Source organism: Anopheles ziemanni, chromosome 2, assembly GCF_943734765.1.
Source record: "Anopheles ziemanni chromosome 2, idAnoZiCoDA_A2_x.2, whole genome shotgun sequence".
NCBI classification, from domain to species: domain Eukaryota; kingdom Metazoa; phylum Arthropoda; class Insecta; order Diptera; family Culicidae; genus Anopheles; species Anopheles ziemanni.
Window position 1 is genome coordinate 69,989,150 of NC_080705.1, and position 27,236 is coordinate 70,016,385.

Here is a 27,236-nt window from a genome sequence, read left to right on the forward strand (position 1 = left end):
TGCGAAAATTTTCAATGCTTTTTTGGGTAACTTAAAACGTTATTTTTACGGTGGTCATGTGTGTGTGTAATCATCTGGTAGTATACTATGAGAAGATGTAACCAAAGAAGTGATTCTCGAATAATAAAGTTGAGAAAAATGTACGTTAATACATTGTGATTAGTTTACTGCTCGCCCAAATGCCCGTAAAACAAATTGTATCGATCGCGGGATGCCACCTGGCTTCTGTTTACCGTATCCAACGATCACCCCTTGATGGACCACATCCCATGATGCCAGGAAGTGGCCATTCACGGTCCACTCGCACGCCAAAGGGCATCAGATCAATGAGAGGTTGAGTGAGACAAAATCGTAGCAGATCGATTAGGAAATCGGCTAAGGAAGCCGATATTTCAAAATCTACCATGCATCGGTTGATCAAACATGACTTGAAATGTTCGTCCAGAGTCAGAGTAAAGCGTCACCTTGTAACAGACCGAATCAAACAACTACGGCTGGAGTTCTCGACACGTTTGGTGTCAACATCAAAACAAAAGAATACCGTCGTCGTATTCTCTGATGAAAAAATGTCCTTCGTCGATCCCGTGTCTAACACACGTACAGACAGGCTTATAACACCCAAGAAGATTGAGGATGTTCCAAAGACCCTGAAAATCAAGTTTATAACCAAACTTTCGGCCGGAGTCATAGATTTTGAGACCATTTCGCCCAATAGCTTTAAAATGCCATCAGCATTCATCAAAGCTGAATTAAAATTTAATACCGAGGTAATATGAACATTTTGTAGGACCACGTTCTGCCATGGATAAAAGCAAACTTTGGAGCACAAAAACACATCATTTTTCAATAGGTTTCAGCCTCGTGACGTACTTCAAAAAGGACTCAACTATGGCTGAATAAAAACATGGAATTTTGGGCAATTACATTTCACCTCCCACCAGTCCGGACTTGAATCCTTTGGATTAAACAACATGGGCACATGCTCAGGTTAAAGCCTGTGAACGTTCTAGCACCATCGTTGGATCCCTGACAGCTACAATTGCCAAGGCGTGGATCTCGAAAACTGATTCGAGGCGGGCGATCAAGAAAAATGGTATACCAAATTATTAATGTAATCATTTAAGGCTTAAAAAACGATTCCCTTCCTTAAATTACAATTTGTTTGATTATTTTGTTTGAAAAAAATTATTTGAATCTAAGGTACCGATTTTCGCATTTTTTTATGGGACATACTGTAGTCATACGTATTCGGTTCGATGACCTCTGCCTCGTTGAAAATTTGACCTTCAAATTCCCGGTTCGCGCAACCAATCAGTTGCAGCTGAAAATTTGCATTTGCATTTGGAAGATGACGAAATATGTTTTTTCCTATGATTTTCAGAGACATGTATGTTGTCGTATGCTTCAACAGATGCTCCTGTTTTATTTAATCGCTTTTCTTACACTGTCGAATGGCTTCTAGGAGATGAGGATGGTGTTTTTGATCCACTTGGTGGACCCAACAAGGCTCACGAACACCTCGGTGGCGTTCGGTCGGCAGTGCGGTAAGCTGAACATCATCAGTCCGGCCAGGAAGTAGCGGGGCTTCTGGTCGACCACCTTGATGTACTGCAGCGGCGATCCGGCGGCGTAGTTGTGACAGCGGCCCTTCGCGCGACTTTTGTACTGAGCGCAGAGCATATCGTCGGCCGAGGGAAGGTCCAGCTGGAGCGCACTGTACTGGTTTTGGCACTGGGCGGCCGAGGAAATGTTCATCGCGTCCTGCTCGAGCTTCGGGAAGAGCCGTTTGCTCCGCTTCCAGCCGGTCAACGTCACGCCCTCCTCCTTGTATTCGTCCACACTGGGCAGACAGATTGGAAGGACGTTCTCTTTGCCCGTACCGGCTTCGTGCTTGAGTTTGATAAGCGCCAAATCATTGCTGTACAGCGGATTATTCATTTGCGGGTGAGGAAGGACCTTTTCAATGTCGACAGATTGTGATGTGAAACTTTTGGCTGGTACCGATGCGTCCAAGTCCTCCGGCGTATTGATGTTGAATTCACCGACACGTACCGATGTCCTTAAAAAGAAATAAATATATTTAAAAGATTAGTGTATCTAACAAAACATAAAGTGACAGAAGTGAACACTCACAGTTTGTACTTGCTCAACATGCCTGTGGCGCAATGTCCCACAGTCAGCACATAGCGAGGATGTACCAACACTCCGCTGCAGGTAAGAAGCTGCTCAGTGGAATCCTTTCTCGTACGCGTGTACTCTAGAAGCACGTTCCACGGATACTGATTGACCACCGCCTGTTCGATCTCGTTGGTGTAATTATTTTTCCTCACAGCACCACAACTCGACTGCTTGAGAAGGTTCTGCTCGCCGATAATCTTATCACGCTCGTCGATCCAGCCCCTGAACTTCGCTACGTCGGTGTAGAAAGCGGGAAGATCGGGATCACAGGCACTGACCATGCCACTCTCGTGGTCTTTTCGCGGTGAAAAACTGACCAGCCCTTTCAGGAACCATGTAACGCCGTCGTCGGGTTTTACCGAAATGTACAGCCCACCACCACTGTCCCCTTGACACACGGTGGATTTTTCTCCGATACCACATATCTTATTCTCATCCTCCTGCAGGAATCGGTTGGTTTTTGTCAAAAGCTTTGTACACTCATTTCTGGGGAAGACGGTTATGTTTGTATGCTGCAAAAATTCACTGAATTCTTCTCCCTCCGTTTTTCCAAATCCAGCTGCGATTCCAACCGATTTTTTTAGCAACATTTCCAGCAGGCTCGAATCTTTCTCCGGCCATAAGCAAATTGGTAGTATTTTTCCCGTTGAAAAGGCTATCGTTCGATCGGGACGGACCAAGGCAATGTCGTTGATGAATTTTCCTGCGTCATACTTCGGATGGATGATGATTTCGGCAAGATCATAATGACTCACGTTACGATTGGTATCATTGTATAGTTGGATTACTCCGGCTTTGAAAAAATACATATAGGGATGTTTCTCCCCGAAGCAGTGGGCAGCTGAAAAACAAGTTACTCTTATGTCTTAGTTTTGTCACTAAATTTAAATGAAGGACTTTACCTGAAAGCACAAAATGTTCGCTAATAATCGAGCCTCCACAAAGATACTCCGGTCTTTCGAGCTGTTTCCTGAAGAGCGCAACATGCCATGGCCATTCTCCCGGCAGTGAGGTAGTTCCTCCGTACACCAGCAGTGTGGGGTCGAGTTGCCGTATTCCGCATTCTTTGAACGTTGGAGAATTTGGACATGTTTTGGTATTGTACGATTTCTTCCAACAGACATACGCCAATGATTACTATACCGGTTTGTGCTCGGGCTGGCGTTGCGACCATGAGTAGAAGGAGCAAACTGGGGATTCCCCAGCGCTCGATGATAACCTTTCCCATCAGCTGAAACCTTTGGACACGAACAAATTGAACACACGATCGCGCACTACTTTACCACGTCTATTCGGCACCACGTTGACTTCGCGACTGAGGCCTGCGTTCTTAGATGAACTGCAAAAACGAGATTTGAATATTCGTTAGGCGGAGAGTTCTCGCAGGAGAGACATTGATTAAAATTATGGAATCAGAGCATATATTCATATGGCATCTTTTTTTTTAACGCTCAACGAAGATTCTCGTCGTTTTCTTGTGGAGCAAACGTGCAAGCGGGATTTAATGATTTTTGTGAATTTTTCCTGTTTACGATAAGTCCAAATAAATTTTCTAGGCACTTACACCTAGCTCAACAAATATATTAAATATTGCTTTGACTTTTTTATTTTATCGCTTTAATTGAAAGGCTTCAGCAAAACACTTCGTTATGTTTTGTGTTTTCTCAGCGCGTTTTTGTTTATGTTTGAGTGTGTTGTACGATGGAGAATGATGGAGTCAGGGACAGTCGTCGATTAGAGAATCACCCCGCCAGCGCTGGGGATCTCCATTGAAGGCTCGAAACTAGAGTTGTGTAATTCCGGTCCAGATTCATGACGCAGGCTGATTCTTTGTTTCGTTTTTGAGATTCATGAATCTTTTAAAAAGAGATTCATGAGCGACAAAGATTCATAAAAGTTAAATGAACAGAAAAGTAAAGCCCATAAAAAAGCAAAACAGGGAACGAGAGCCCAGCGGTCCCGCAGGACGGATCAATGCAATGTTGTTAATGACTTCCAGAATATACTTAGGATAGGGGATGATTTCAGCCGCATCATAATTGCTCACATTTCGAGTAGTATTATTGAGCAGGCGGATTACTCCGGCCTAAAAGAAATACAGCAATGGATAGTTTTCCATGAAGCAGACGACAGCTGTTACACAAAATATCACACGTATCGGAATAACTGTCTGTGAGTTTCCATCAAGTTTTTGCCAAAAACTGAACCAGAAAACACAAAATACTCGCTTATAACCGAGCCTCCACAAATGTTGCTCGATTCTGTTAGTCATTTCTGTAAAACGATTTCTTCGTGTATCTTCGGGTATGTTTCCTCAGGCGGCCGCATTCCGGATTCTTTCATCGAAGGACAAATTAAGTAATCTTTGTTAGCCCAATGCAATATAATCAGTTAGTAGTTGGACGTAAAAGCCACATACAACATCACAACACAAACACAAGTCGTCGAAAGTTGTATGAATTTAATATGAAATCAGTATATTTGGAATCGGAATGGCATACGATTCTTTGTTGCATATGATACCGATTTCGATTTACATAGAATATGTGATGTGTGGGTTAAGGCGGTCATTTGACCTTGCCAAAACGAACGATAATGATGCTGTAACCTTAGCAGCTTCTTGATACGGTTGTTCTAGTTTTTGTGTCCGTTCGCGAATACTAGGTGTAATGGTCATATTCAACGGTTAAGACGTATCAGTTCCGATCTGGTAGCGAGTAGAAGCAGATCGTTCTGTGTGAAAATGGGCTTTGCAAGAGCAAGGTAGTTTTGTGGATTGAATAAGCTATGTGTAGAAGTGATTTTTGAATTAAATAATTAAACATGTTTTCTGTTTTCCTTCCCCTTTCTCTAGCACACTGATAGTTATTTTTGTGTTCGTTTACGTCACAATCAGTTTGGCAAAACCTTTGTACGAGTGTTCTGATAATGAGTGTCGCTTTGAGGTAAAACGGGATGAAGTCATCACGGATGGAAAATCGACAAAATTTGCTCTGACTGCTGAAGATGGGCTTATTAGTGTGGAGTTTTATGATTCGAGTTTGCCTACAATTCCGACATCGCTTTTCGATGGTGAAAATGGTAACAGAATAAACGAATTGACCGCATCTAGATCGGGTGTGTTGGCCATACATCCAGATACATTTGGTCAGGCGCATGCGTTGCAAAGGCTCGTCTTGGATGAAAACCTCATCAAGGAACTGGACCGTAATCCGTTTGCGAATGCAACAAGTTTGATAATCATCCGAATTCGGAGCAATCAGATCGCCACTATCGGCGAGTCCACCTTCCAAGGATTGTCGAGGTTGGAAGACATTGATTTGGATAAAAACAACATACGAAAACTTCCTCCCAAGCTGTTCGCTGGCCTAAGAAATCTGCAACGGATATCTTTGATTCAAAATCGCATCAGGAATCTGGAGGAACATCTGTTCGACGATCTGCTATCGTTGGAAGAGCTTTACCTGAATAAGAACGACATCGAAAATCTCAGCAACAAAGCCTTCGTTGGTACACCGCAGCTTATAAATCTCGATTTGCAAGGGAATCGGATCACTTCAATCGATCCGGAAGTGTTCAAGCCATTGGTAAAGTTGGACCATATGAATTTGAACTCGAACAATCTGAAGACTCTCTCACCGGAAACATTCTCATCGCTCCGTCTGCTCACTTATCTGGACTTGGGAAATAATTTGTTGCAAGAACTGCCCAAAAAATTATTTCGTGATACAGTTAATCTTCAAAGAATGTTCCTGAGCAATAACGCAATTACTCATCTTGATCCTGACACTTTTAAGACATTGAGAAGCTTACTATCATTGATGTTGGATTCCAACCGGTTAAAAACATTACATGTGACTTTGTTTAACAGCCTGACCGAGTTGGAGTACTTGCGGTTGGCTGACAACGATCTACGTCACATCAAACCCGGCACATTTGATCATTTAACGAAGCTGAGAATACTTGGACTAAAAAATATCGGTATATCGTCCATAGATGATGGCACGTTCCGGGAACTCGAATCCGTTTGGACACTTAAGCTAAGCAACAATCATATCAAAGCTTTATCAAACCGCTCTCTGGAAGGATTGAAACAACTGTGGTTACTCGATTTGGATGGTAATGAAATCAGGACGATCGATGAGGGTGTTTTGTGCGCGCATGAACTATTGGTGACCGTAACGCTCAAGGGAAACAAGCTTAGTCATGTGCCCCCCGAAGCATTCAACTGTTTAAAACAGTTGGGAAACCTCAACCTCAGTGGGAATCGTCTGCAAAACATTTCGTTGTCGCTCGAAAATCTAGCCAAGCTCGACATGTCCAACAATCGGCTCCGCAACCTATCGGAAGATCTTTTTCTGGGAGTGACAAATCTTGAAGAGCTGAATATGGATAATAATCATCTGGAGGCCATCCCGAACGGAATAACGAAACTGTCGTCACTGAAAACATTGTCTCTGAGAAACAACAAAATCAGTTCAACCACTGTTGATATCGAATGGCGGTCTTTGTCTCGACTGTACCTGTCAAATAACGAGATTGAACACATTTCTGTAACACAATATCCACACTTGGGGTTATTAGACCTCGAAAAGAACCGCATTACGAACATTCCGGAGGGTACATTTGCTGGAACCAACTTGCAAGAATTGAATTTAGCGGAGAACCGACTAACTGGACCATTAGAAAACAGCTTTGTACCTGGTATGGAGAGCCTCCGTTTGGACGGAAATCCTATTAATCATATTACAAATGGCTTGTTTGAAATTGTAAATCATAAATGGGGACTGTTGTCGCTGAAAAACACAGGCCTGAGCAGCCTCGGCAACGATTCTATTGAAAACCTATCCATACTGGACACTCTGGATCTATCTGGAAACACAATTTCCGAAATTACAGCTAACAATTTGGATGGCATTAGTGGGTTGACAGGATTCTACTTAAACGACAATAATGGAGTGAGCATTGAAGATTTGAGTGGTTTAAATAAGTTCAATCAACTGGAGGAACTTTCGATTTCTGCGGATAGTTGGATAGTTCCCAATAATTTTCTGAGTAATAAAACATCGCTCAAGAAGCTGTACATGCAGGGCTCCCGATTTTCCAGCTTGCCAGCAGATTTCTTCCAGGCCTGTTCTATCTCATTAGAAGTTTTAACGATATCAAACAACAACGACCTATCGACGCTTCCCACACGTTTCTTCAAAGATGTCCCATGGCTTCTGGAGCTGACGCTATCAAACAACAACCTGACCACGTTGGAGCCGAAAGTATTTGATTCTGTGTTTAAACTGAACTATTTGGATCTTTCAAGCAATCCGTTGAAAACGTTAGACAAAGATTTGTTCCAGGAAACCAGCAGACTCGCGACTCTGAAGCTACAAAATATAAAGGTTACTAACCTTTCGATTGGCATTTTTGATAGTCTTGACCAACTGATCACCCTGGATCTGAGCAGTAATCAACTATCTACACTGCCAAATGGAATCTTCCATAATCTGTTCTTTCTAGAAAGCCTTTCATTGGAGCACAATGCTATCGAACAGTTGGATCCTGGCGTTTTCGATGGAGCTTTGCGGTTGAAGAGCATCTTCCTCGGCTACAACAAGTTAAGCACTCTTCACCCTCGCCTGTTCAGCAACTTGTTGCGAATTGACACACTAAATCTGGCATACAACAAGTTCGTGAGCTTCGATCTGACGACCACAGACTTCCAGGACACACTGAAAAACCTCAACATAGATGGAAACGGCCTTATGTCGCTGAAAATCTCACCAACCCTTGGGATTTTATCAGCAGCTGACAACCAACTGTCCGCGATCGAAGTTAATCAAACGAGCGGCTTATTCAGCGCTCTTACCCAGCTTTCCGCCCAACGCAATCGGTTCAACAACTTTAACAATTTTGTGCAGTTCAAATCTCTGGTCGATCTGGATGTCTCCTTCAACTACTTTAACGAGCTGGACATTGGCACTATCTCTACGAAGCTGCAGGATCTTCGCAAGCTGAACGTATCGAACAGTCGCGTACAACAGATAATATCGGATGGAATCAACACTCAAGAGAATCTTACCCATCTGGACATTTCGAACAACAATCTTACGAGCCTGGAATTGAATGCATTCGAAAGGTTCTCCTCGTTGGAGCACTTTATCTTCACTGGAAACTAATTCGATCCATTCTCTATGCCCAATCTGCTCGTGAGGAATAATGAAACATTTTATGCATTTTATTTTCAACCACATGAAGCAAACAAAATCAAGCAAGTGAGAGGAACATTTGTAAGGGATACTGAATAATAAATTTGAATATGTAAGTTTGATTAGTTTGTGTTCCTTCCTTTAGTCTAATAGACCGTTGTTATGGAGTGTGGGAGTGGGAGTTTCGATGATCAACATCGAAAGTTCGATTCCTTAACACGATCCAAGAACTATCCTACATGGAACGAAAGAAAGTTGTTGTTCCGACCCGTGGCTACTGTTGTTTCCTTCATTGCTTCTTCTGTATCCGAGTTTTTTGGCTTCTCCAGTTTGCTCTTGTCAAGATGAAACGTATACATTTCGATGCTTTCTTTAACGAATTGGACAAAATTATCTCTATCAAGAAGAAAAACACATCCGAATCAAATTCACCAGTATACCAGTAGCGTAGTGAATTCCTCTTACTGACATTGTGAGACGGCACAGTAAATGGTGCAACACTCGTCAGTCAGCTAAGTCGATACATTGAAACAATTAAATGAACCTCCTTATTATGCCATTTGTAATTTTTTATAACAACATTTGATTGGAGTAGTAGCAGAGCAGTATTTACGCGTAAGTGTGAATTTACAACAACAAGGCGCATATATATGAAGCTATCATATATGAAGCTATTCCGATCAATCACACGATCGCTGTTGCCAAGGATGTGGATGATGTGATTGGTAAAACGGTGTAGCATTTAATTATGTTAAAAAAACTGTACATCACCAAACATTATTATTTCTGAATAAAATACATTGTCAATTAAAAAAATCACTCAATCGAAGTAAAGTATGTCAAAGTGCATAACTTTGAATTACGACTTTAAGTACAGCTATCGTATCACATAGCAAGAGGAATGAGAATGTCGGATCATATAGCAACATAATCAATTAGTTGAATTTACCTAAATAAAAAATAATAAATTAATTTTCTTTATTAACAAAATAAAGCAGTTCTAACTGGATAAGGTAAAATTACATCATCAAATTATCAAAGGCACCGTTTGTTTTGTGGGCAACGTTACGGTACGACTAATATTAGAATAACTCTTCGAGTCTTTTAACTAAGTTTTTCACCCAAAATAGACAAACGAACAAGTGATCTGATAACTGAAACACTTTTATGTTTTGTGCAAGAACATTAAGTCCTATAAAATAACAAGACTCAATTCTAAGCTCGCCGACACTGATGTGTATTTCGAATAATTTTCTAAAAACTTAATTATGAGTAGGATGTTTTGGTACAACATAAAAGAGCTGCGATCTTGCGCAGCTTCATCCGATCACCGTTTTCTTAATCCACTCGGAGGCCCCAGTAAGGCTGACGAACACTTCCGACCCATTCATACGGCAGAACGGAAAATTGAGCACCATCAGTCCGGCCAGGAAGTAGCGGGGCTTCTTGTCGACCACCTTTATGTACTGCAGGGGCGATCCCGTGGCGTAGTTGTTGCAATTGGCCTTCGGTTGATCCTTGTGGAACGCACAAACCATATCATCGGTGGCCGGTAGATTGATGCCGAGTTTCTTATACTCATCCCGACATTGGACCGGCGAGCTCAGATTCATCGTGTCTCGCTCGAGCTTCGGAAAGACGAACTTATTTCGCTTCCAGCCGGTCAGTGTTAGGCTTGTCTCTTTAAAGTCGTCCAGACTGGGGAGACAGATGGTGCGGATGTTGTGCTTGGACAGTGAGGCATCGTGCTTCAGCTTGACGAGTGCCCAATCGTTGCTGTACATGGGTTGGTTTATTTTCGGATGACGATAGTACGTTTCGACGTCAACAGATTGTGTTGTAGTTGCTTCTCCAGGCACTGCGGGATCTGTGTCATTCGTTGTGCGTAGGTTGAACTCTCCGAGGCGTACCGATGCACTGAAAAGAAGAATAGTTCGAGATGAGAAGTTGTTGTTGGTTAGTACCAAACGGGTTGGTTATGATACCTACAGCGAAAAACCTCTTAAAATTCCATCCAGACAGTGCCCTACGGTCAGCACATACCGAGGGTGTATCAGTACTCCACTGCACACCAGATGAGTTTGCGGTTTACCGGCCTCTCGGAACTCCAACAGGGCATTCCACGGATACTGGTTGAAGATCGGTTTCTTGCCTTCATCCGTAATGTTGTCGTTCCGCACCTCACCGCACGAGTCATCCTTCAGGAGGTTCCGTTCGTCAAGAATCTTCTCGTGTGCGTCGATCCAGGGTCTGTACTTCGCCACGTCCGTGTAGGTGGCTGGCAGTGACGTATCGCAGGACGTTTGCCCATTGCCAAGGTCCTTTCTTGCACCTGCACTTACAATGCCGCGCAAGTACCAAACTTTATCGTTCGCGTAGTAAAGCCCACCGCCACTGTCACCGGAGCATACACTCGATCCGCTCTCCTTGCCGACGGCGCAGATTTTGCCCTCATCCTGCGCCAGATAGTCCAGATGATCGGGCATCATCTCTATGCAGCGCTGTCTTGCGGTCAGATTCATTGCCGCCTGCTGCAGGAGATTGCTGACCTCGTGGTTTTCGTTGAATCCGAAGCCGACCGAAATCCCCGACACTTGAAGCACATTAATCACATTCGCTTCCTCCGACCAAAGGCAGATCGGCCACACGTTGGTACTCTTGAACACGATCTTATTTTCCGGCCGTAGTAGTGCGATGTCGTTGTAGAGCTTCCGGTCGAACTTTGGATGGATGATGATCTCAAACAGTGCGTAATTGATCGTATCAATGTCAGAGTTGAGGAGATGTACGCCCGTTTTAAAGGAGTATCTAACCGGATTCGGCTCCTGAAAGCAATGTGCGGCTGGAAAAAAAATAATATTACAATACTATATTCCACCAGGAAATATTTATTACGCCATACGTTACCGGTAAGTACGAAGTACTCGCTTATGATCGAGCCACCGCACGCGTACGTTGGAGTTTTTGTATTTTTCCCATCGTAAATGGCAACATGCCACGGCCAGTCACCCGGACGGGCATCCTGTCCTTTCACTATCAACCCGATGGCGTCCAGCTTACGCACGCCACATCCTAAAACCGACCGATCGGAAGCAAATTTCTCTACAGCTACAGTCGATGCAATAGACCGTGGATACTTTTACCTTCAATGGGTACACTATGCGCTGGCCCAGCTGGGAGCAGTAGTCCAACGAATACGCAGAAAAATCCCCGCCAGTTGCTGATAACCTTTCCCATCGGGGCTAATCACGGTGATCGACACAGACGCGAAGGAACGATCCAACCGCTTCGACTGCAGCTTCAATTATGCGATCGCGAACAATAACAGAACCGTCTCCGGCGGATCGTCGCGTTGAGAAACCTGTTCTTTCCGGACGGTGCTTCCCGGAGAGTGTCCGCGGACTTGATACCTCTCGCCGGATGATCATGCCGGAGCAGCATACTCTATTTCGGATGAGAATTTGAAACCCCTCCCGGTGGCATTATGTGTGGCTCTACTCTCAGCGTGTGGTTGGGAGAATTAAGTCGTTTTATTTTTACCCTTTTGATTTTCTTCTTCGCCCTCCTTATGCTAGAAGAATCAATCTCACCGTAAACGAAACAATGCAGCAAACGCTTTTCGGCCAATGTTGGGTTAGATTTTATTGTTTAAATGTTTTTTCGTCACTTTATTTACGGCTCTAGAGCTCCGAGAATTACTTACGAATTACAAGAGGTAACATAAATGTATGTGAGGGATACCGCTACTAATATAATTAACTAGATTTTATGCTAAGTTTCACTTACATCGGGTTCTTACTTACATCGAATATTTGCGTACGTATTTCATATGTTTGTCCTGGGAGGATGGTTCTGATGAATGGGAAGGAATGCATGTGTGTGTGTATGGTTGTGACATTTGCGGGCCTTTTTCTGAAGCGGCCTCGGGACAATGATACAGTGATACGACGTCCGTCTTGCGGAAGGAGAACATTGTTAAAATTGAGCCGTTCTTAGCAGACTTCACTATGCGTGGGGGTTTAGACTTTAAATGTAACGATCATGGCGATCACGATCCCGGCTGCTATTGCGATCTGTCCCATTCGTGAACGGTGCGATCGAGCAGGTGCGTGGGATCCTGAAGGTAGCGGACCTCCCGTACGACGAACGGCCAGCCTTGCCTGGGCAGGGCAGCATGGCAAATGGATTTTATCACATCGAACTTTTGCGAATCAGCAGATACTCGGAGAACTGCTGCGACTCGACGCCCCCGCCCGTGCTGGCCTCGACGCTGAAGCCGGCGTTCAGTAGCCGGGTCAGCACCTGGATGGAGTTCAGCTTGCAGTAGCCATTGAGCGGGAACCGTATCACCTGCCGGCCGTCGAACTGGTTCCAGGCGGCGCCGGTCCGGGCGTCCAGAATTGCCTGGTTCGTCTCGGGGAACACCTCGTCCAGGACGGCACGCTCGGCCGAGATCAGGATGCGCTCGCCGAGGTCGGGCGAAACGTGCAGCGCCACCACGTCGTGGTTCGTCGTGTCCTGCGCCCCGGCCTTGCACTTGCTCCGGCTGCCCCCGAAGGGCGGGATGCCGTTCCCGCTGCGTTGGCGTTCCTTTTTGAGATGCTCTATCTGTTTGATCATAGCTGGAGAGAGGAAAAGAAAAACAAAGCGAATCAGTTTCCCATCCGACAACACACCGAATCTATGCCACCCAGGAACGCATTGTTATACTCACGAACAATATCGAAATACTTGGCCTCCTCCAGGAGCAGCTCGAGGTCGGGAAAGTCCTCCGACACCAGCAGCTTGGAGTTGCGCATAAAGTTGAGTATGTGGCGGAACATGCCCCCATCGCGGTCGATGAAGTAGTGCTGCTTCAGCGAGTCCAGCACGATCGGGATGCAGCCGTTGAACAGTTTCGCTAGCCGCGAGTCGGGATATCTGTAGGGACAGGTGATCGATTGAAACCGTATTAACATACCACACATAATCACGTCAAAGCGTATCGTAATAATTTAATCTGTACAGTCTTGATGAGTTTATAATGTCAAATTTGACGTTGGGTTAATTCATGCAATTCTAATAAACTGCTTTTATACATTGTGTCTCCAAGATTTCATTCAAATTTGTGCAAAGGATTTTTCTTTCCGATTTTTTCGTATTTAAATCATTTTTACGTACCAAAACTATTACTTTTTATATTTTTTTTATTGCTAGAGTTTGATAGCATCTACTATGAGATCTTTTTATGCATAAAATTTATTAAAACTCACAAGAGCGACCTAAAAGAAGTAACAATCGAAAGACACATTGCAACATGTTGACTACATGATGGAAGGCTCTCCATCGCACCCTCAATTTATGTGGATGCTACTTCATCAGGTTGGAGAAGAATCTTCCCAATTTAATAACTATTTCAAATGGAATAAACAAGGACATTCCAAACGTTAACCCTTTGCGCTCGAAAGCATTTTCGCCTGCGCGAACCAGCAACTCGAGGCGAAATTGACCAAATTGGTAAACGCAGAGGCGGATTTAACGGTGCTGGGACTAAGCGCCCGCGGTGGGCCCCGAGCTCGCAAGGGGGCCAGAATCTTCAAGGGTTCCCTTCATATTTAAACAAAAATTCTATAGACTTCATCAAATTTCCTCAAAGATCGACAAGTACTAAATTGCAACCGGTCAATAACGGATAATTTTACTGCATCCTATAAAACTTATTGCCATGAACCATGACGAAATAATGAAAGGATGGTCCGGTATATAATCAGAGTTGAAGAGTGTCAATTGTAAACAAGCATGCATTTGCATAAACCCAACAGAATTTTCGAATATATCAAGCTTAGGCAGTTTCCATGCAAGCAATGCGTTTTTGACATGTCCTATTAGATGTTGCCACATATTTGAAAAAGCTGCAAATAACGTAAAATAAGTTTATAATTATGTAGTTTATTCATTAACTCATCGTAAATATAAAAATGTCACTTTGAACGTTGAAGCGCATGGATTAAGAACTGCAAATTGAGTAAGACTTGATCGGCTTACCAGCTTCAACCGGCTTGGCGCCGTAGCAGCGCCGCTCGAGTTGGTGCTACGCTACTGCTGGGCGCCGTATCGGCGCCGCTCGAGTGGAAAGGGTTAAAAGGACTCAACTCTGAAGAGTTGAGCATGTTTTGGAGCAAGCAACAATCAAGAAACGATGCCACAGGAAGAAATATTTAGAAGTCATCGGCGTAGAGTAGAAAACCATCATAAAGAAGGATAGAAGTAAATCTCAATCATTAATAAATAGCAAACAAAAGAGGACTAAGAACACCACCTTGAGGTACTCCCGAAAAGTCAATAGAGGATTCAGAATCAACTGGAGAGCACTCTGACCTTATAGGATCTTCCATATAGGTAGGACACCAACCAAGAGAGCAGGTGGCTCCCTACTCCAAGGTTTTCAAGTTTGGCCACTAATAAGTCGTAGGGAACACTATCGCAAACTGTTTTAAAGTCCATATAAATAAAATCCGGTGGCCGAAACCCATGTTTTTGAAAGCGGACTATATTACGACACATAATGTCACAGGAAGTAACCATGTTGGCGAGGAGATAGGTGGCTTACGATAACAGGAAGAATAGAAGAGTGGATAATGGATTCTAGTACTTGGGATGGGGAACAGAGTATTGAGATGTCATACTTTGTGATCATGCTTTATGTGGATTGGAATTAACCAGGCGGACTTCCAACTGGTCGGGAAGGAGCCAAGAATGGATCTGTTAAAGATAACCAACAGAAGAGGCGCAAACACTTTGTTGAGATTGACGCAGGGATCCCGACAGTACTGGGTGAGAAGGACATTTTAAGCTCTTCGACAACGAACGAAGTACTGAAGGGATATCTAAAGAAACATGGTTTTTTTCTTTAGATGGGGAACATGGTTTTTTCTTTAGATGCAAAAGACATTGCACGAGGTGAAGGAAAGACCATCTATGCTGGGAGTTCTTTTGATAGGATATGAATGTTTAAAAGGCAATTTGCAAAAGGGTATTGGAAGAACTCGGGGTTAATGGAACTTTTATTTTAGACGTGCGTCAAATCAATCTGGTCTTTTACTGTGATCCGTGTTCGGTTTACTTAAGTTATCAAAAATATACTTAAACATTTTGATTTAAACGATTTAATTTTGATAAATTTGGTGCATATTATCAAAGAAGTTTTATTGTCGACACGTGAGGTCAAATTACGGCAGGTAGTGTCACTCCTTTGGTACGTACTTGGTTAAAGTTTCCAACGAGCTGGTGTAGATCGTCCCGCCGACATCGATGTGCACCGGGGCCGTGTACTTGGACGCGGCGGCAACGCACGGGATGCCGGTGATCTGCTTGTGGTTCGCGTGGTGATACCCGCTGCCGACGCCGGTGACCGCGGGCGAGCCGGCCGGGATGGGCGGGGTGGGCGTGGGCGACGACGAATTCGAGATGGTGGGCGAGGTGGTGGGCGAGGTGCTGATTTTGATCTGCGTCGCGGTGAACAGGCGCGTCGCGGACAGATCGCGCGGTTCCAGCGGTTTCACGTCGCGCTCGGTCACGGCGTTGCGATCACGCTCACGATCCCGGTCACGATCACGGTCCCGCTCCATGTCGCTGTTACATTTCCTTCTGGCGAGCCGCGAGGGAAACGGAAGAGAGAACGGGAAAAGGGAGAAAGAAGTTAGTGAAAATGGATACGCAAACCGTCACTTCGATGGATAATGATCGTACGCGGTACGCGGGTCGACACGATCGGCAAGTGTCCTTAAGTGTCAACGACAGGGAGAACACGGGAGGCACGACCCTTTCCACGTCCTACTTGACCATCCGACCAACCTCGACGTCTTCGGAGGTGGAGTCAACCATCCCGAATGCCCTCCGGTACCAGGCCGAAGATACTTCCAGTACGCCGTGTTCTGTTGTCAAGTTATCAAAAATATAATTAATACTCCTTTTGCTTCCCCCGAGGGAGGTGGAATTTCGTCCCCGTGCGTCCTTTCCCAACCCGACGTTGCCCAGCTTCCGCAGGGTGAGCAGCTGCGAGCCGGTGAGTGTTGGTCGTCGTCGTCGCCGTACAAATCCGTGACCGTTTTCGGTACATTAAATCATGCCAGCACTACTTTGGGCGAAATAATTTTACAAATATATTGCATTTGCTCCGTCTCTCCACCGGCGTTCGTTTTGCCCCCGGGGGCCACCGATGCGGTCGGTTTCATGCGTTCGTTTGACAGCGGCCCAACGAGCGGGAACGAGCCGAGCGAGGGCGAGAAAGGAGGAGCACAAAAAAAATCCTTTCCGCCCAAGGTGGTACGCAAAATCACGGATTGAATCCCCCTCCACTCATGCAGCAAGCATGAAGTTAAAGTGAACATTCAAGTCTTGAGCATGATTAAAAAAATAATATACACACACACATGGTCGACCTATCGCTCGTGGCCGTGTTGGTGCCGGGTATCCTTTCCGGTGACTGATCGTGCAATTTCCTTCGGCACCGAAGATTTCGGCGAACGGTCCGGCGACTCGGCAGTGTTGGAACCCACGGACACACCGTATGCAATAACGTGGACAGGATCGCAGAAAATGATTTCGATTTTTTTTGCGGCCCGCCGCTGGGGCCTCGAAGTCAAACACTTTCTTGCGGATGCGGAGCGCGGATGGCCAGCGTTGGGAGTTGGATCGAAGTGACAGGGCCCAGCTCATCATGTCCGGGCCGCTGGGCCGTTGCACTCGGGTGGGTTTTCGCGTAGGACGCATGTTTGTCAAGACCCCGAGGGGGTTGAAAAGGTGGTCCCGAATGGTAGAACCGTTATCTTTTTCGGGATGCGTTGCTCCGAGGGAGGGGAGGTAGATGCAATTCAAGACAATTTATGCTGTATTTCTTCTTACTTGTTTTTGCCTTTTGATGGGCAGAATAGAATGATGCAACTTTTCTCAACGACTGATAATACTTTTTTATTTTAATTTGATCAACTAGAGCAGGGGTCGGCAAGTCCGGCCCACCAATTGATTTTATCTTGCCCGTAAGAAAATGTTAATGCTTCATGAAAATTAAGATTAAAAATGATTAACAAGGTGTTCCTGTTATATGTTGAAAAACAAATAAAAATTCAACGAAAATGAGTATAAAAATGTTTAAAAAATTCATCGATCAAATTTTAAATATTTCATCTTTTATCACTTTTTATGAAACTTTACTATTAAGAAAGTTGACATACCATTACAAAGGTTGCCTTTTAAACATCTGTCTCTATTTGGGAAATGTAAGCCGATCCCTGAACTAGAGCCAGAAAACATTTTGCATCAGTTTTACTACATCATTCAAAAAATTTGATGTACCATTCCTGGTTTCAATTTAAGCCGCAAGGAACTTACAATCTTTTTTTTGAACATCGCATAAGCAAACCTTGTTGTTTATTACTGTTAATCTTACTTATCCCCCTGCCTTACCTTTGCCCTCGCATGGAACTGGACGTTACTCATTACTAGTGTTGGGCCTTATGCATCTTTAGCCGAGATTCGTTCATATGAATTTCATAATTATCACCTAAGATTCATTCAGATTGTTTCATGAAAATTTTGCGATTCAAATGTTAAAACATTGATGAATCTTTATAAATTTTAATGATTCTTTCATGACTCTTGTACGAATCTTGGTGATTCTTTCATTGGCGTGGATTAAGCGCAAAAAAGTGTCTCGTACCATTTTTTCGGGCATTAGTTGTCTGTTCCTTTAACATTAAAGAATCTTTCATTATTTATTCCTTTATTTATGATTCTCTCATTTCAAAGATCTCCAAAACGAAGCAAAAAGTGATTCAGCTTCATGAATCTGATTGGAAAGTACTCAACTCAACACAATACGTACCGTTTGGGATTATATTGCCGTTAATCTTTATTATAGAAATCAAGGAGCGATAAGACTGGTCTGACATATTCTTAAACAACGGTTGCGATTTTCAGCAGGTCTAGCGACTCATCTCTTAAGTATGATTCATCCAAAGCCTTATCACGTTTGACCGTATTGTATGGTCCGAGTAAACGAATATTACGATTGTATGATTCACAATGTTTTCATTAACGAGAATCAATTCGACATACCCTTCGGCAGTTACAATGCTAAGTTTAACAATCTAACAAGGCTTACGTTTGTGAACTCTACTATTCAAGTATTACGAAGAACATTGGTGGATATATTTGCAAGTGGCTTTACCTCGATTTCAACTACATCGCATCGCTTGACCCAGGAGTCTTTGATAATCTGGTTGCACTCGAGGTCCTAGCCATAACTGGTAACAACCTATCCAGCATTCCGTATAGATTGTTCAAAAACACGAAGAATTTAGCAACACTTTCCCTCGCAAACAATAATCTTAAACGAATAGAGGATCATCACTTCGATCATAATATTCAATTGGAACACGTTGATGTAACAAATAACCAGCTCGTTCACTTTGATCTGTCGCGCACCAGAAGCCTGTTATACGCAGATGTTAGTAACAATAACCTTGAAAAACTCAAAATTCCGCCGTTGATAGAAAATTTGTACGCTTCGCATAATAATATTAACGAAGTGGTCGGGGGTCCGCGACAGCCGAGCGGTAGCGCCGGTTAGAACATCGGCCCATGAGCGCCGGGGCTCACCACCTCGACGGCGTGGGTTCGAATCCCAACCGAGACCGGACCCTCCCCTGTACGAGAGGACTGACTATCCACGTACAACAGGGAAACAAGTCTCGTAAGCCCTTAACGGGCAGGCATGACCAAGAGGTCGTTACGCCAAGAAGAAGAAGAAGAAGAAGAAGAAGAAGAAGAAGAAGTGGTCGGACAGTACGACAATCAACTATGTAGACTTGTGTTATCGTACAATAACCTTAACACCACTGCATGGTTGAACCCGTTTAGGGTGCTTGAATTTCTCGATCTATCACACAACAAGATTGAGGACATCACATCAGAGGATTTCAAGCGACTGCAACGATTAAGTATCCTTATGCTGGGTAACAATCGCTTGTATACATTCGACATGAGTAGCGATATCCTAAGATCGCTCAAGGTTCTTGATTTATCATCTAATGAGTTGGTATATGTAGAAGACAATCAGAAACAGTTTGATCTGCTGGAAGAGCTACACCTCGATCATAACAGTTTAATAGCACTACAACCAAGTTCATCGTGGAAGTTAAAGAATATTACTTTGTCTTATAACGACTGGGATTGCGTTAAAATGGAGCGTTTGTTACGAAGTTTCCCACCCAATGTTAGCATCGACTTCAAAGCGGAAACCTACTGCCCGAGTGAGTCTACCGCAAGGATTGTGTTGTACAAGTGGAGAGGAAATGCCTTACCGTGATCGGTGGATGAGAAAGGTAGCTGAAGTAAACAGCTATGAAAAGATGGCTCGAGCTAACGGTCAATGCAATGCCATTGAACTGATCTCCTCAGCACGAAACCTTTCTGCCATAGTCACACAACCCGACTCGCTGCCAAATACGATGCTTTTGAAGGAAATAGACATGTTAAATACAGAGGTCCAGTTGCTGGAGCGGCAAATAATACGCCACGTTTCCCTCTCGAACAAAATCCATGAACTCACACGGAAGTACAATATTTCTTATCATGCGTCCGAAAATACGGTGGCAGGATTAACGAAGCTGCTGGATTTCATCGAAGAAAACCACAGTAAGGAGAAGGATACAACTCTCTTTACCAGAGCTTCTTCGCGCATGAAAGAAATAGACTTGAGACTCCTACGGTCATCAAACAAGAAGCTTCAAAGTGGTTTAAACAAAAAGAAAAAACAATATGATTATATCAAGGCAACTATTGAGCAAATGTTGGAATAAATTAGTGTAATGTAAGGATAATTGTATAAATTCGAATCCCGACCGAGACCGGACCCTCCCCTGTACGAGAGGACTGACTATCCACGTACAACAGGGAAGCAAGTCTCGTAAGCCCTTAACGGGTAGGCATGACCAAGAGGTCGTTACGCCAAGAAGAAGAAGAAGAAGAAGAAGGATAATTGTATTGTTTTATGTAACGATGCCATAAGGATGGGTTTGTCTAAAATCGAATGTAAAATAAATAAAAACTATAAAAAAGTTCATTTAAAATAGTAGAGTAATAACGGACGGATACAATGTTCAAAATCTTGCCATATTCCTTTCTAGCTAAGGCGTGAGTGTAACGTTATTGTTATAACGTTTAGAGAGGTTGATAACAGAAAAAAGTTATTATCAACAAAAACAACAACTTAAAACGACGGTTTAAGCAAGCTCCCAATACGATCATCATTTATTTAAGAAACATTTCGCCCAACGATTGTTCTAAGAATTCATCGTTTAATAGCAAAGAATGTCTTAATAAAATAATTTTAAAGGGAATGTAACAACGAGTTAAACTCTCATCGAAACTTTCACCGAAAATTCAACACCTTTGCATCAGTTCAATGATGGGTCTAAACGCCTGCATTAAAACTTTGGATTTTTTTAAATGTCTAGATATGCCGAAATAGAGTTTTGATTCGATTTCAATTTCGTAAAATCATGTTTCAAAACTTATCTATTACTTAAAGCTATCAATTTTATCTGTCTATCGAAAATCAGTCAGTGGCAGATCTGTCTATCGAAAATCATATAAATCTTATACGAAAACGATAGACGAAAATCAAGACAATTTCCTTTGTTTTCAATATTTCCTATGACATTTCGATAAAACATTACGCTCCGGGTTCGGAGTGGAAAATAACATTTGGCATCAACATACAGGTTATACCACACCGACACAAAGACGTAGACGGTGTGCTGCTATTTGATTCGACCATTTTCAAGGAAAAAGGAAAGGAAGGAAGAAAGTAAAACCGATGCTTCGATCCTTGAAGGGAAGAGTTTTGTTTTAATTTGTTAAAACTACCTCCCTGAGTCACTTTCGATTCCTTTTGTTGCCCCTCGCCATCCTGTTGCTGGCAATGGAAGATGGATACCCGGCATTCTCCTTCCAGAGAATGTCCATTTTTCTTTGTCGAAGACTAGGGCCAGAGAAAGAAAAAAGTACCTACTAATGGGAGGGGCAGTTAAAACTAACCATCAATAGTTTTCTCTCTGGGAAAACAAAACCAAGCATTATGTTTGGTCCAAAAACATACCGTTGGGAAACTCGGAACTGAGTTCGTAGAATGCTGCCGTACCGTGTGCTGCACAAGCAATTACTACATGCCGATTGTATTTCCCCGGAATGTTTCCTTTTCTTTCCAGGCGGAGGAGAACTTGTTGTTGTAACGGTAGGAAAAGAGATTCGAACCTGCACAAATGAAGCGTATGCTGTCCGTTGCTGTTAATGGGTTCGGTTTGTTTTGGTGTGGAAGGTGTGGTGGGTTGTTTTTAGGTGCAACTTTGAGTAGGATAATATTGAAACTATTCCACTCGGCAAAGGGTAGGAACAACACCTGTCTCGTTCTCATAGTGATGGAGGAAAGATACGAAGGATTGATAGCATAGGAAAAAACATAATCGAAGATAAACCAATCTCCATTTACAGGTGATACAGTTCTTTTTGTTGAAAACACTTCCCGAACACTGGAACTAGCCTATTAAAAAATGTATTCATAGAAAAGAAATAAGAGAAAATTTACACCGCACAAAGCTGGTGCGCTCAGATTAGACAACTTTTGGCTCGGTTGTTCATCAGCATATTGATTTATTGAAGTCCCCGCTCATCGGATCGAAAATCGGTTTCGGAAGCGGTGGAAAACTGGAATTCGTGTCCATTTTCCAGCCACACGCAACAACTCCCCTGTCTCCTTGGAAGCCACAATTTCCCATTTATTGAAAAACCACCACCCCACTCCCATCCCAGCTTGGTACGGATCATAATTTAAATAGTTTTAGATGCAGAAACCAGCCGCGTCCCTAGTTTTGGGAGGTCTAAGCGAAAATGAAAGAAAAAAAAACATGGGGCCATCATTTTCCACCATTTTCCATCGGTGACCCACGGGGGGCGGAATGAACGGTTTGCGGTGGCATTCCGGGCGGTTCGAAATTAGTATGTACATCCGAAAAACAGGAATTTTCCAAATCGAAATCCAAGCGAGTTCATCGACTGTGTGTGTGTGTGTGTTTGTCTGTGTGTGTGACTATTTTCCCGGTTGTTAGGAGAAAAAAATTACATCAAAATGGCGGAAAAGGGCAAGCGGCAGCAAATGGTGAAGGTCGTGGGGAGGGGAGGGCAGGATCAACCAGACAAATTTAAATGGATATTTTCGATTCCGGGTGGCCACGTTTTTCCAGGCACCTATGCGCGCCTTTTCGAAGCTTCCCGTACGCTTTCCCGGCAAAATGCACGTTTGATTTCGCGCTGTTGACTGCGCGGTGCACTTCCCACTTCCCTTCCCCTCCCGTTATGTTATCAATCCACCACCCCCCTCACGCTTCCTTTGATTCCAGCGAAATGCATATTGCAAATGCACTCTCCAAAATTCATCTGCGCGATCAGCCCTTGTGTAGGTATGAGTGTATGTGTGTATGTGGATGTTTGTGCCGGTGCGCTATGTGACTTTGCATAAACTATCGCCATGTTCCAAACCCTCTCGTAACTCCTTCCATCCTCCCTACCCGTGCGCCAACCGTGCACCGTCGTGTGCATTTGTTGCGTGCGCGTATGTGTGTCTGTGTGTGTGTATGCACCGGCTCGCTCATGCACACCAATAAATAGTGCATGATAAATTTGTACATTTTAGATTATTTATTCAAAATATATTACCTCCGGGGGCGGAATCGAATGGTGAATTATGGCTGAAAAATATTTTCCACCGTTCCTTGCCAACGCCACGGCACTAGGGGGTTTCCCGGGCCACACTTTTCCGATCCCCCCGTCCTCACCCTCTTTGCAGGGCAGGAGATTTTCGCGTAACCCGCTCGCCGTTCTTCATCCCACCTTGCTTCGTCCCTACAGTTCCAACTCTCGCGGATGAGATAGGAACTCGATCGGCTACTGTGTGAATGGGTAAATTTGTGTGTGTGTGTAGGTGTAGGTGTGCCTGCCCACCATTTGACCGGGGCGGCCCGGTCCCCGGTTTCGAGAAGAACACCGTCGCATTGCGTTCGCAGGTATGTAAGTTCCACCGCACGCGAACCGCCACATTACAAACGCGTTCCCTTTCCGCCGATCCACGTGGCGTTTCTCGAGTTTTGGCGCTTTCTCGATTGAATTTTCCCTTCACCCGGTCGTAACGGTCGCGACCGGCGGGGGTGGCCACCGTTTGCGGAATAATAAATCCTAGCGCAAAATCATACGTGACCGAGTTGGGCCCGGGTTAATTTTTAAACGCGTAAGTTAATTTATTTTGTATCCCACGCAATCGAGTGCGGTTTTGAGCGTGTTTTCCATTTCGGCCTGGTGAATGTGCGGTAAAGCGTGAAACAAAATGTACCCTGATTCAATTTTGGATGGATTTTGGTGCACCATCTGTTTTTTTTTGTGTGTGTCTTTTATTTGGGACTATCGGGTTTTTTGAGAACACTTTTCCGTAGAGGAAACATAAACTATGTTCAATATGTTCGTAAGCAAACTTGTACGAATTTACTTTTAAAGTGAAGGTATTTTTTATTATTGAACACATTCTTTTGTGTCCAGTAGTTCAAACCGATAAATTGCAATTCTTGTTTTACTCACATTTCCAATTATTTTTTGTTTAACTTGCCTCGTTCTTACGATTTCCATTCACATAATAAATTTCCATTCACATTGCCAAAAATTTATCGATAAAATCCGTATTGACAATTCAATTGTAATGAGTTCCATATAATTTTAATACGAACGATTCAACTAGGGTTTCTTTTATTGATTTTAGCATTTAATTTATTTCCGAAAGCATGTGCATGAATATCATCATTGCATTCCGCCTGATGTTATTTATTAAACCGCAAATCGGCCAATATTGCTGAAATGTGTCTTCATAAGTGGAGATGAAACAGTTTAATTTTTTTAAACAGGACAATTTTGAACAGTTTTACTTTAAGATATGCAGTTTTTGAAAGAATACAATAAATATTTAAATATCATCTGAATACAATAAAAATCTAAAGTTAGAATTATTTTGTTTTTAATTTCTTATGTATTTTCGCACCGTGTGAATGACTTTTCGCAAAAGAAAAACGCGAAAAACGTGTAACTCTGGTTCCGTTAAATGGTCAGTAGAGATGGGTTAGTCTAATGTAGGGAACAAACATCCATCACAACGCTTTCAACAAAGTGTTTACCTTTGTTTGAATCCCTTCTCCTTTTCAGCTTCAAAGTCAGCTGTCATACTAGCCCAGTGTCCCGGAAAGCAAGGATGTAGGTTTTTTTAATATTTGTTTTTTTTTCATTCCAACATACAGCACGCATTCGTACGGCTCGGTGAGATTTTGAAGGTTTACCTTCCGGCACCAGCAATGTACCATAGGACCGGTCCAAAGAACCAACAATTCGCAGTGCGTGCGGCACCCGTTTGCTTTCCTTCGCGAACCTACTTTCTCGCGAACTGGCGAGATTTTCCATCCCATTAAGAAAAAAAAAAAGGATCACTGGACAAACTGTTGCGTTGCTAAATGACCGCGCGGTGCGATTTCGGAGCGTCGTGAATTTTGCAACGCACCGTCGTCAAAAAGGGTTTCCCGCTCGGCATTTGGTCTCCATGTGTTTATTTGCTTTCCGGGAAAACAGTCCGGCACGGTCGCGCGTACCTCAAAAGCCGATCGGAAAGGGGTTTTCATTGAAAGGGCTCCTCCTCAAAAAAACGGACCCATGTCACGGGGCTCGTTTGCACTCGCATTTGCTACCCCAATGCCGACTAATGCAGGTGAAATGGCCCAATTTTTTCCGGCATAAAAACCAAAAAAAAAAAAAAAACATATCCGAAAGGGTTCCACCAATGCGGCGTGGGGATGGTTTGTTTGTACTTTTGTATTTGCGGCCGCACGAAAACAAATGCCATTTCTCCACTCGTGGGTTTTGGCAAAAGAAAAGTCGAAAGTGAGCTGGCGCGTATGAGTCGACTGAAAAAGTAAATACCACACACACACATACACGTTCGCAAATTCAAAATAAAAAAAAATCTTAAAAAAAGATCCCATAAATTCGTCCGGCTTTCAAAGTACGCCAGCGGGATCGGGTCACGTAGCGCGGTAGAACCGAAAAAGCGAACCGAGCCGTACAAGTGTCCTGGACGGCTCGAAAGGGGGTGGGGGGGGGAGTGGAGGCACAGAAAGCCATTAAAATAAATGTAAAAGCCTACGGCCACCCGAAAGGACCCTACCCGGCCCCGTCCACCCACTCCCCAGCACCGCGCGCGCGGTGGAAAAACTTGAAACCCACCACCGATGGGCCCGACCACTGCCGGGGCTCGGGAATTAGTTTTGCCGTGGGCTGCGTTGGCGCGAAACTTGGCAGAGCGAAACTCTCGGCGCGCAAACGGTCCCTTGGACCGGACGAAACGCAAACAATATCCTCCGCGACTCGGTTCGACGTTCCGTTCGTTCGGCCGTGGTTCGGGCAAGCGCGATTTTCACTCGCCAGTCGCCATACGCCGGCGGGCTTTTCCGCGCATTTGGCCCAACCTACGTGGTGTGGGTGGGTAGGGTGGAGAGGGGATGGGGGGCAACGATGGTGCCCAAGGACCTCTGCCGGGAGCGATCGGTGCGCGTATCAGCGTCCGAGCTACGGGAACGCTGTCGATAATTTATCATTCGCCCTGCGAGCGGCGGATACGATCGGCGAACTCGGTCTTCCTTTCGGTTCGGCCGCGCACTTGACACACACACACCAGACATCGCGGGGGGGAACACACTGAGACGCGGGCGGAAGCCGGCCTTCAGCGACTTCCGCGCTCGCCGGAACGTAGAACGAAGTGCACGGCACAAGTTTTCCTTTCGCACACAAACATCACGGCTGATCTCGGGTTGACTTCTCAGAAAAGGCACCGGCTCGGCGAAGGAAAAGTTGCGCCCAATATGCGCCGCGTTGCAGCGGTAGCGGTGGAAAATTTATCATAGCTTTGTTATCTTTCTTTGCACTGCAGCGAAGCGCGCACCGGGCAGACGGTTGGCTTCGGAGCGTATGTTGATTAAAGGCCGAGTGCTATTTGCTAGCCCGAGCCCGAGAACAATATGCTACGAGCTTTCGAACTATAAGACATGGTGAGCCTGGTGGAGTTTGCTCTTCAAGAAGTGTTCTTGGAGTGTACTCACTGATTCTTGGCTTAACCCTTAAAGGGCTCACCAGGAATTTATTGTTTATGTATACATTATTTTCGAAACGTTCGAAACAAAACCGTAAGCAAAACCTTTGATCATATATAAATTTGATCGGTTCAACTTTTTTTTTTTACATATTTTCTCATTTTAGTGTATCCACAAGTATTTTTTATGTGACAACTTTCGTTGCTTTCAAATATGTAAGTATTCAATTTGATAATATTTGTTTATTTATAGTATCGATTGGATATTGGGATATTTGATTAAAACAAAACCTAAACCAAAAAAGAGAAGGTGCGCATTTAACCTAACATGATAATTTGTGCTTGAGGAAATCGTACACAAAACCAATGGGTCATGAATAATACGTATTATAGAACGTGTGTTTCCTCATTTGTTTACGTCTAGGTTTTGTAAAATTTTTTGATTCGATGGCTGATTATTGTTAGAAATTTACGTTGAGTAGTTTGCCTACATCCATCAATACAGTTTATCTACGGAATAGGAAAAAGGATCAAGGAACGAGGAATAACAAAACATTAGAAACTGAGAAGTATAAGATAAGCCAAATAAATTTGACAGATGAATAAAAACAGCAGAAAACTGAAGCTCGTATGGTGTAAGGGTGTAA

At 43.8% G+C, this 27,236-nt stretch overlaps 5 protein-coding genes across 5 annotated transcripts; 2 read left to right on the forward strand and 3 right to left on the reverse strand.

The window, feature by feature from the left end:
* Positions 1-1,458: 1,458 nt before the first annotated feature.
* LOC131294208 (serine protease easter-like) lies at positions 1,459-2,459 on the reverse strand. Its single transcript, XM_058322253.1, has 2 exons — positions 2,134-2,459; positions 1,459-2,059 (listed from the first exon to the last, which is right to left on the reverse strand). The coding sequence occupies exons 1-2, from the start codon at positions 2,457-2,459 to the stop codon at positions 1,459-1,461; spliced, it is 927 nt and encodes a 308-aa protein (XP_058178236.1).
* A 2,462-nt stretch (positions 2,460-4,921) lies between these two features.
* Positions 4,922-8,348, forward strand: LOC131294209 (protein artichoke-like). Its single transcript, XM_058322254.1, has 3 exons — positions 4,922-4,941; positions 5,033-6,882; positions 6,988-8,348. Exons 1-3 carry the CDS (start codon positions 4,922-4,924, stop codon positions 8,346-8,348), a joined length of 3,231 nt encoding a protein of 1,076 aa, XP_058178237.1.
* A 1,334-nt stretch (positions 8,349-9,682) lies between these two features.
* On the reverse strand, positions 9,683-11,615 carry LOC131294210 (CUB and peptidase domain-containing protein 1-like). Its single transcript, XM_058322256.1, has 4 exons — positions 11,522-11,615; positions 11,286-11,450; positions 10,368-11,220; positions 9,683-10,295 (listed from the first exon to the last, which is right to left on the reverse strand). Exons 1-4 carry the CDS (start codon positions 11,613-11,615, stop codon positions 9,698-9,700), a joined length of 1,710 nt encoding a protein of 569 aa, XP_058178239.1. The 3' UTR covers positions 9,683-9,697.
* Positions 11,616-12,569: 954 nt separating this feature from the next.
* LOC131283153 (BTB/POZ domain-containing protein Tiwaz) lies at positions 12,570-15,997 on the reverse strand. Its single transcript, XM_058312732.1, has 3 exons — positions 15,621-15,997; positions 13,093-13,298; positions 12,570-13,000 (listed from the first exon to the last, which is right to left on the reverse strand). The coding sequence occupies exons 1-3, from the start codon at positions 15,983-15,985 to the stop codon at positions 12,570-12,572; spliced, it is 1,002 nt and encodes a 333-aa protein (XP_058168715.1). The 5' UTR covers positions 15,986-15,997.
* Positions 15,998-16,065: 68 nt separating this feature from the next.
* Positions 16,066-19,725, forward strand: LOC131294211 (leucine-rich repeat transmembrane neuronal protein 4-like). The gene is made up of 3 exons (XM_058322257.1): positions 16,066-16,256; positions 18,543-18,686; positions 19,224-19,725. Exons 1-3 carry the CDS (start codon positions 16,066-16,068, stop codon positions 19,723-19,725), a joined length of 837 nt encoding a protein of 278 aa, XP_058178240.1.
* Positions 19,726-27,236: the final 7,511 nt, after the last annotated feature.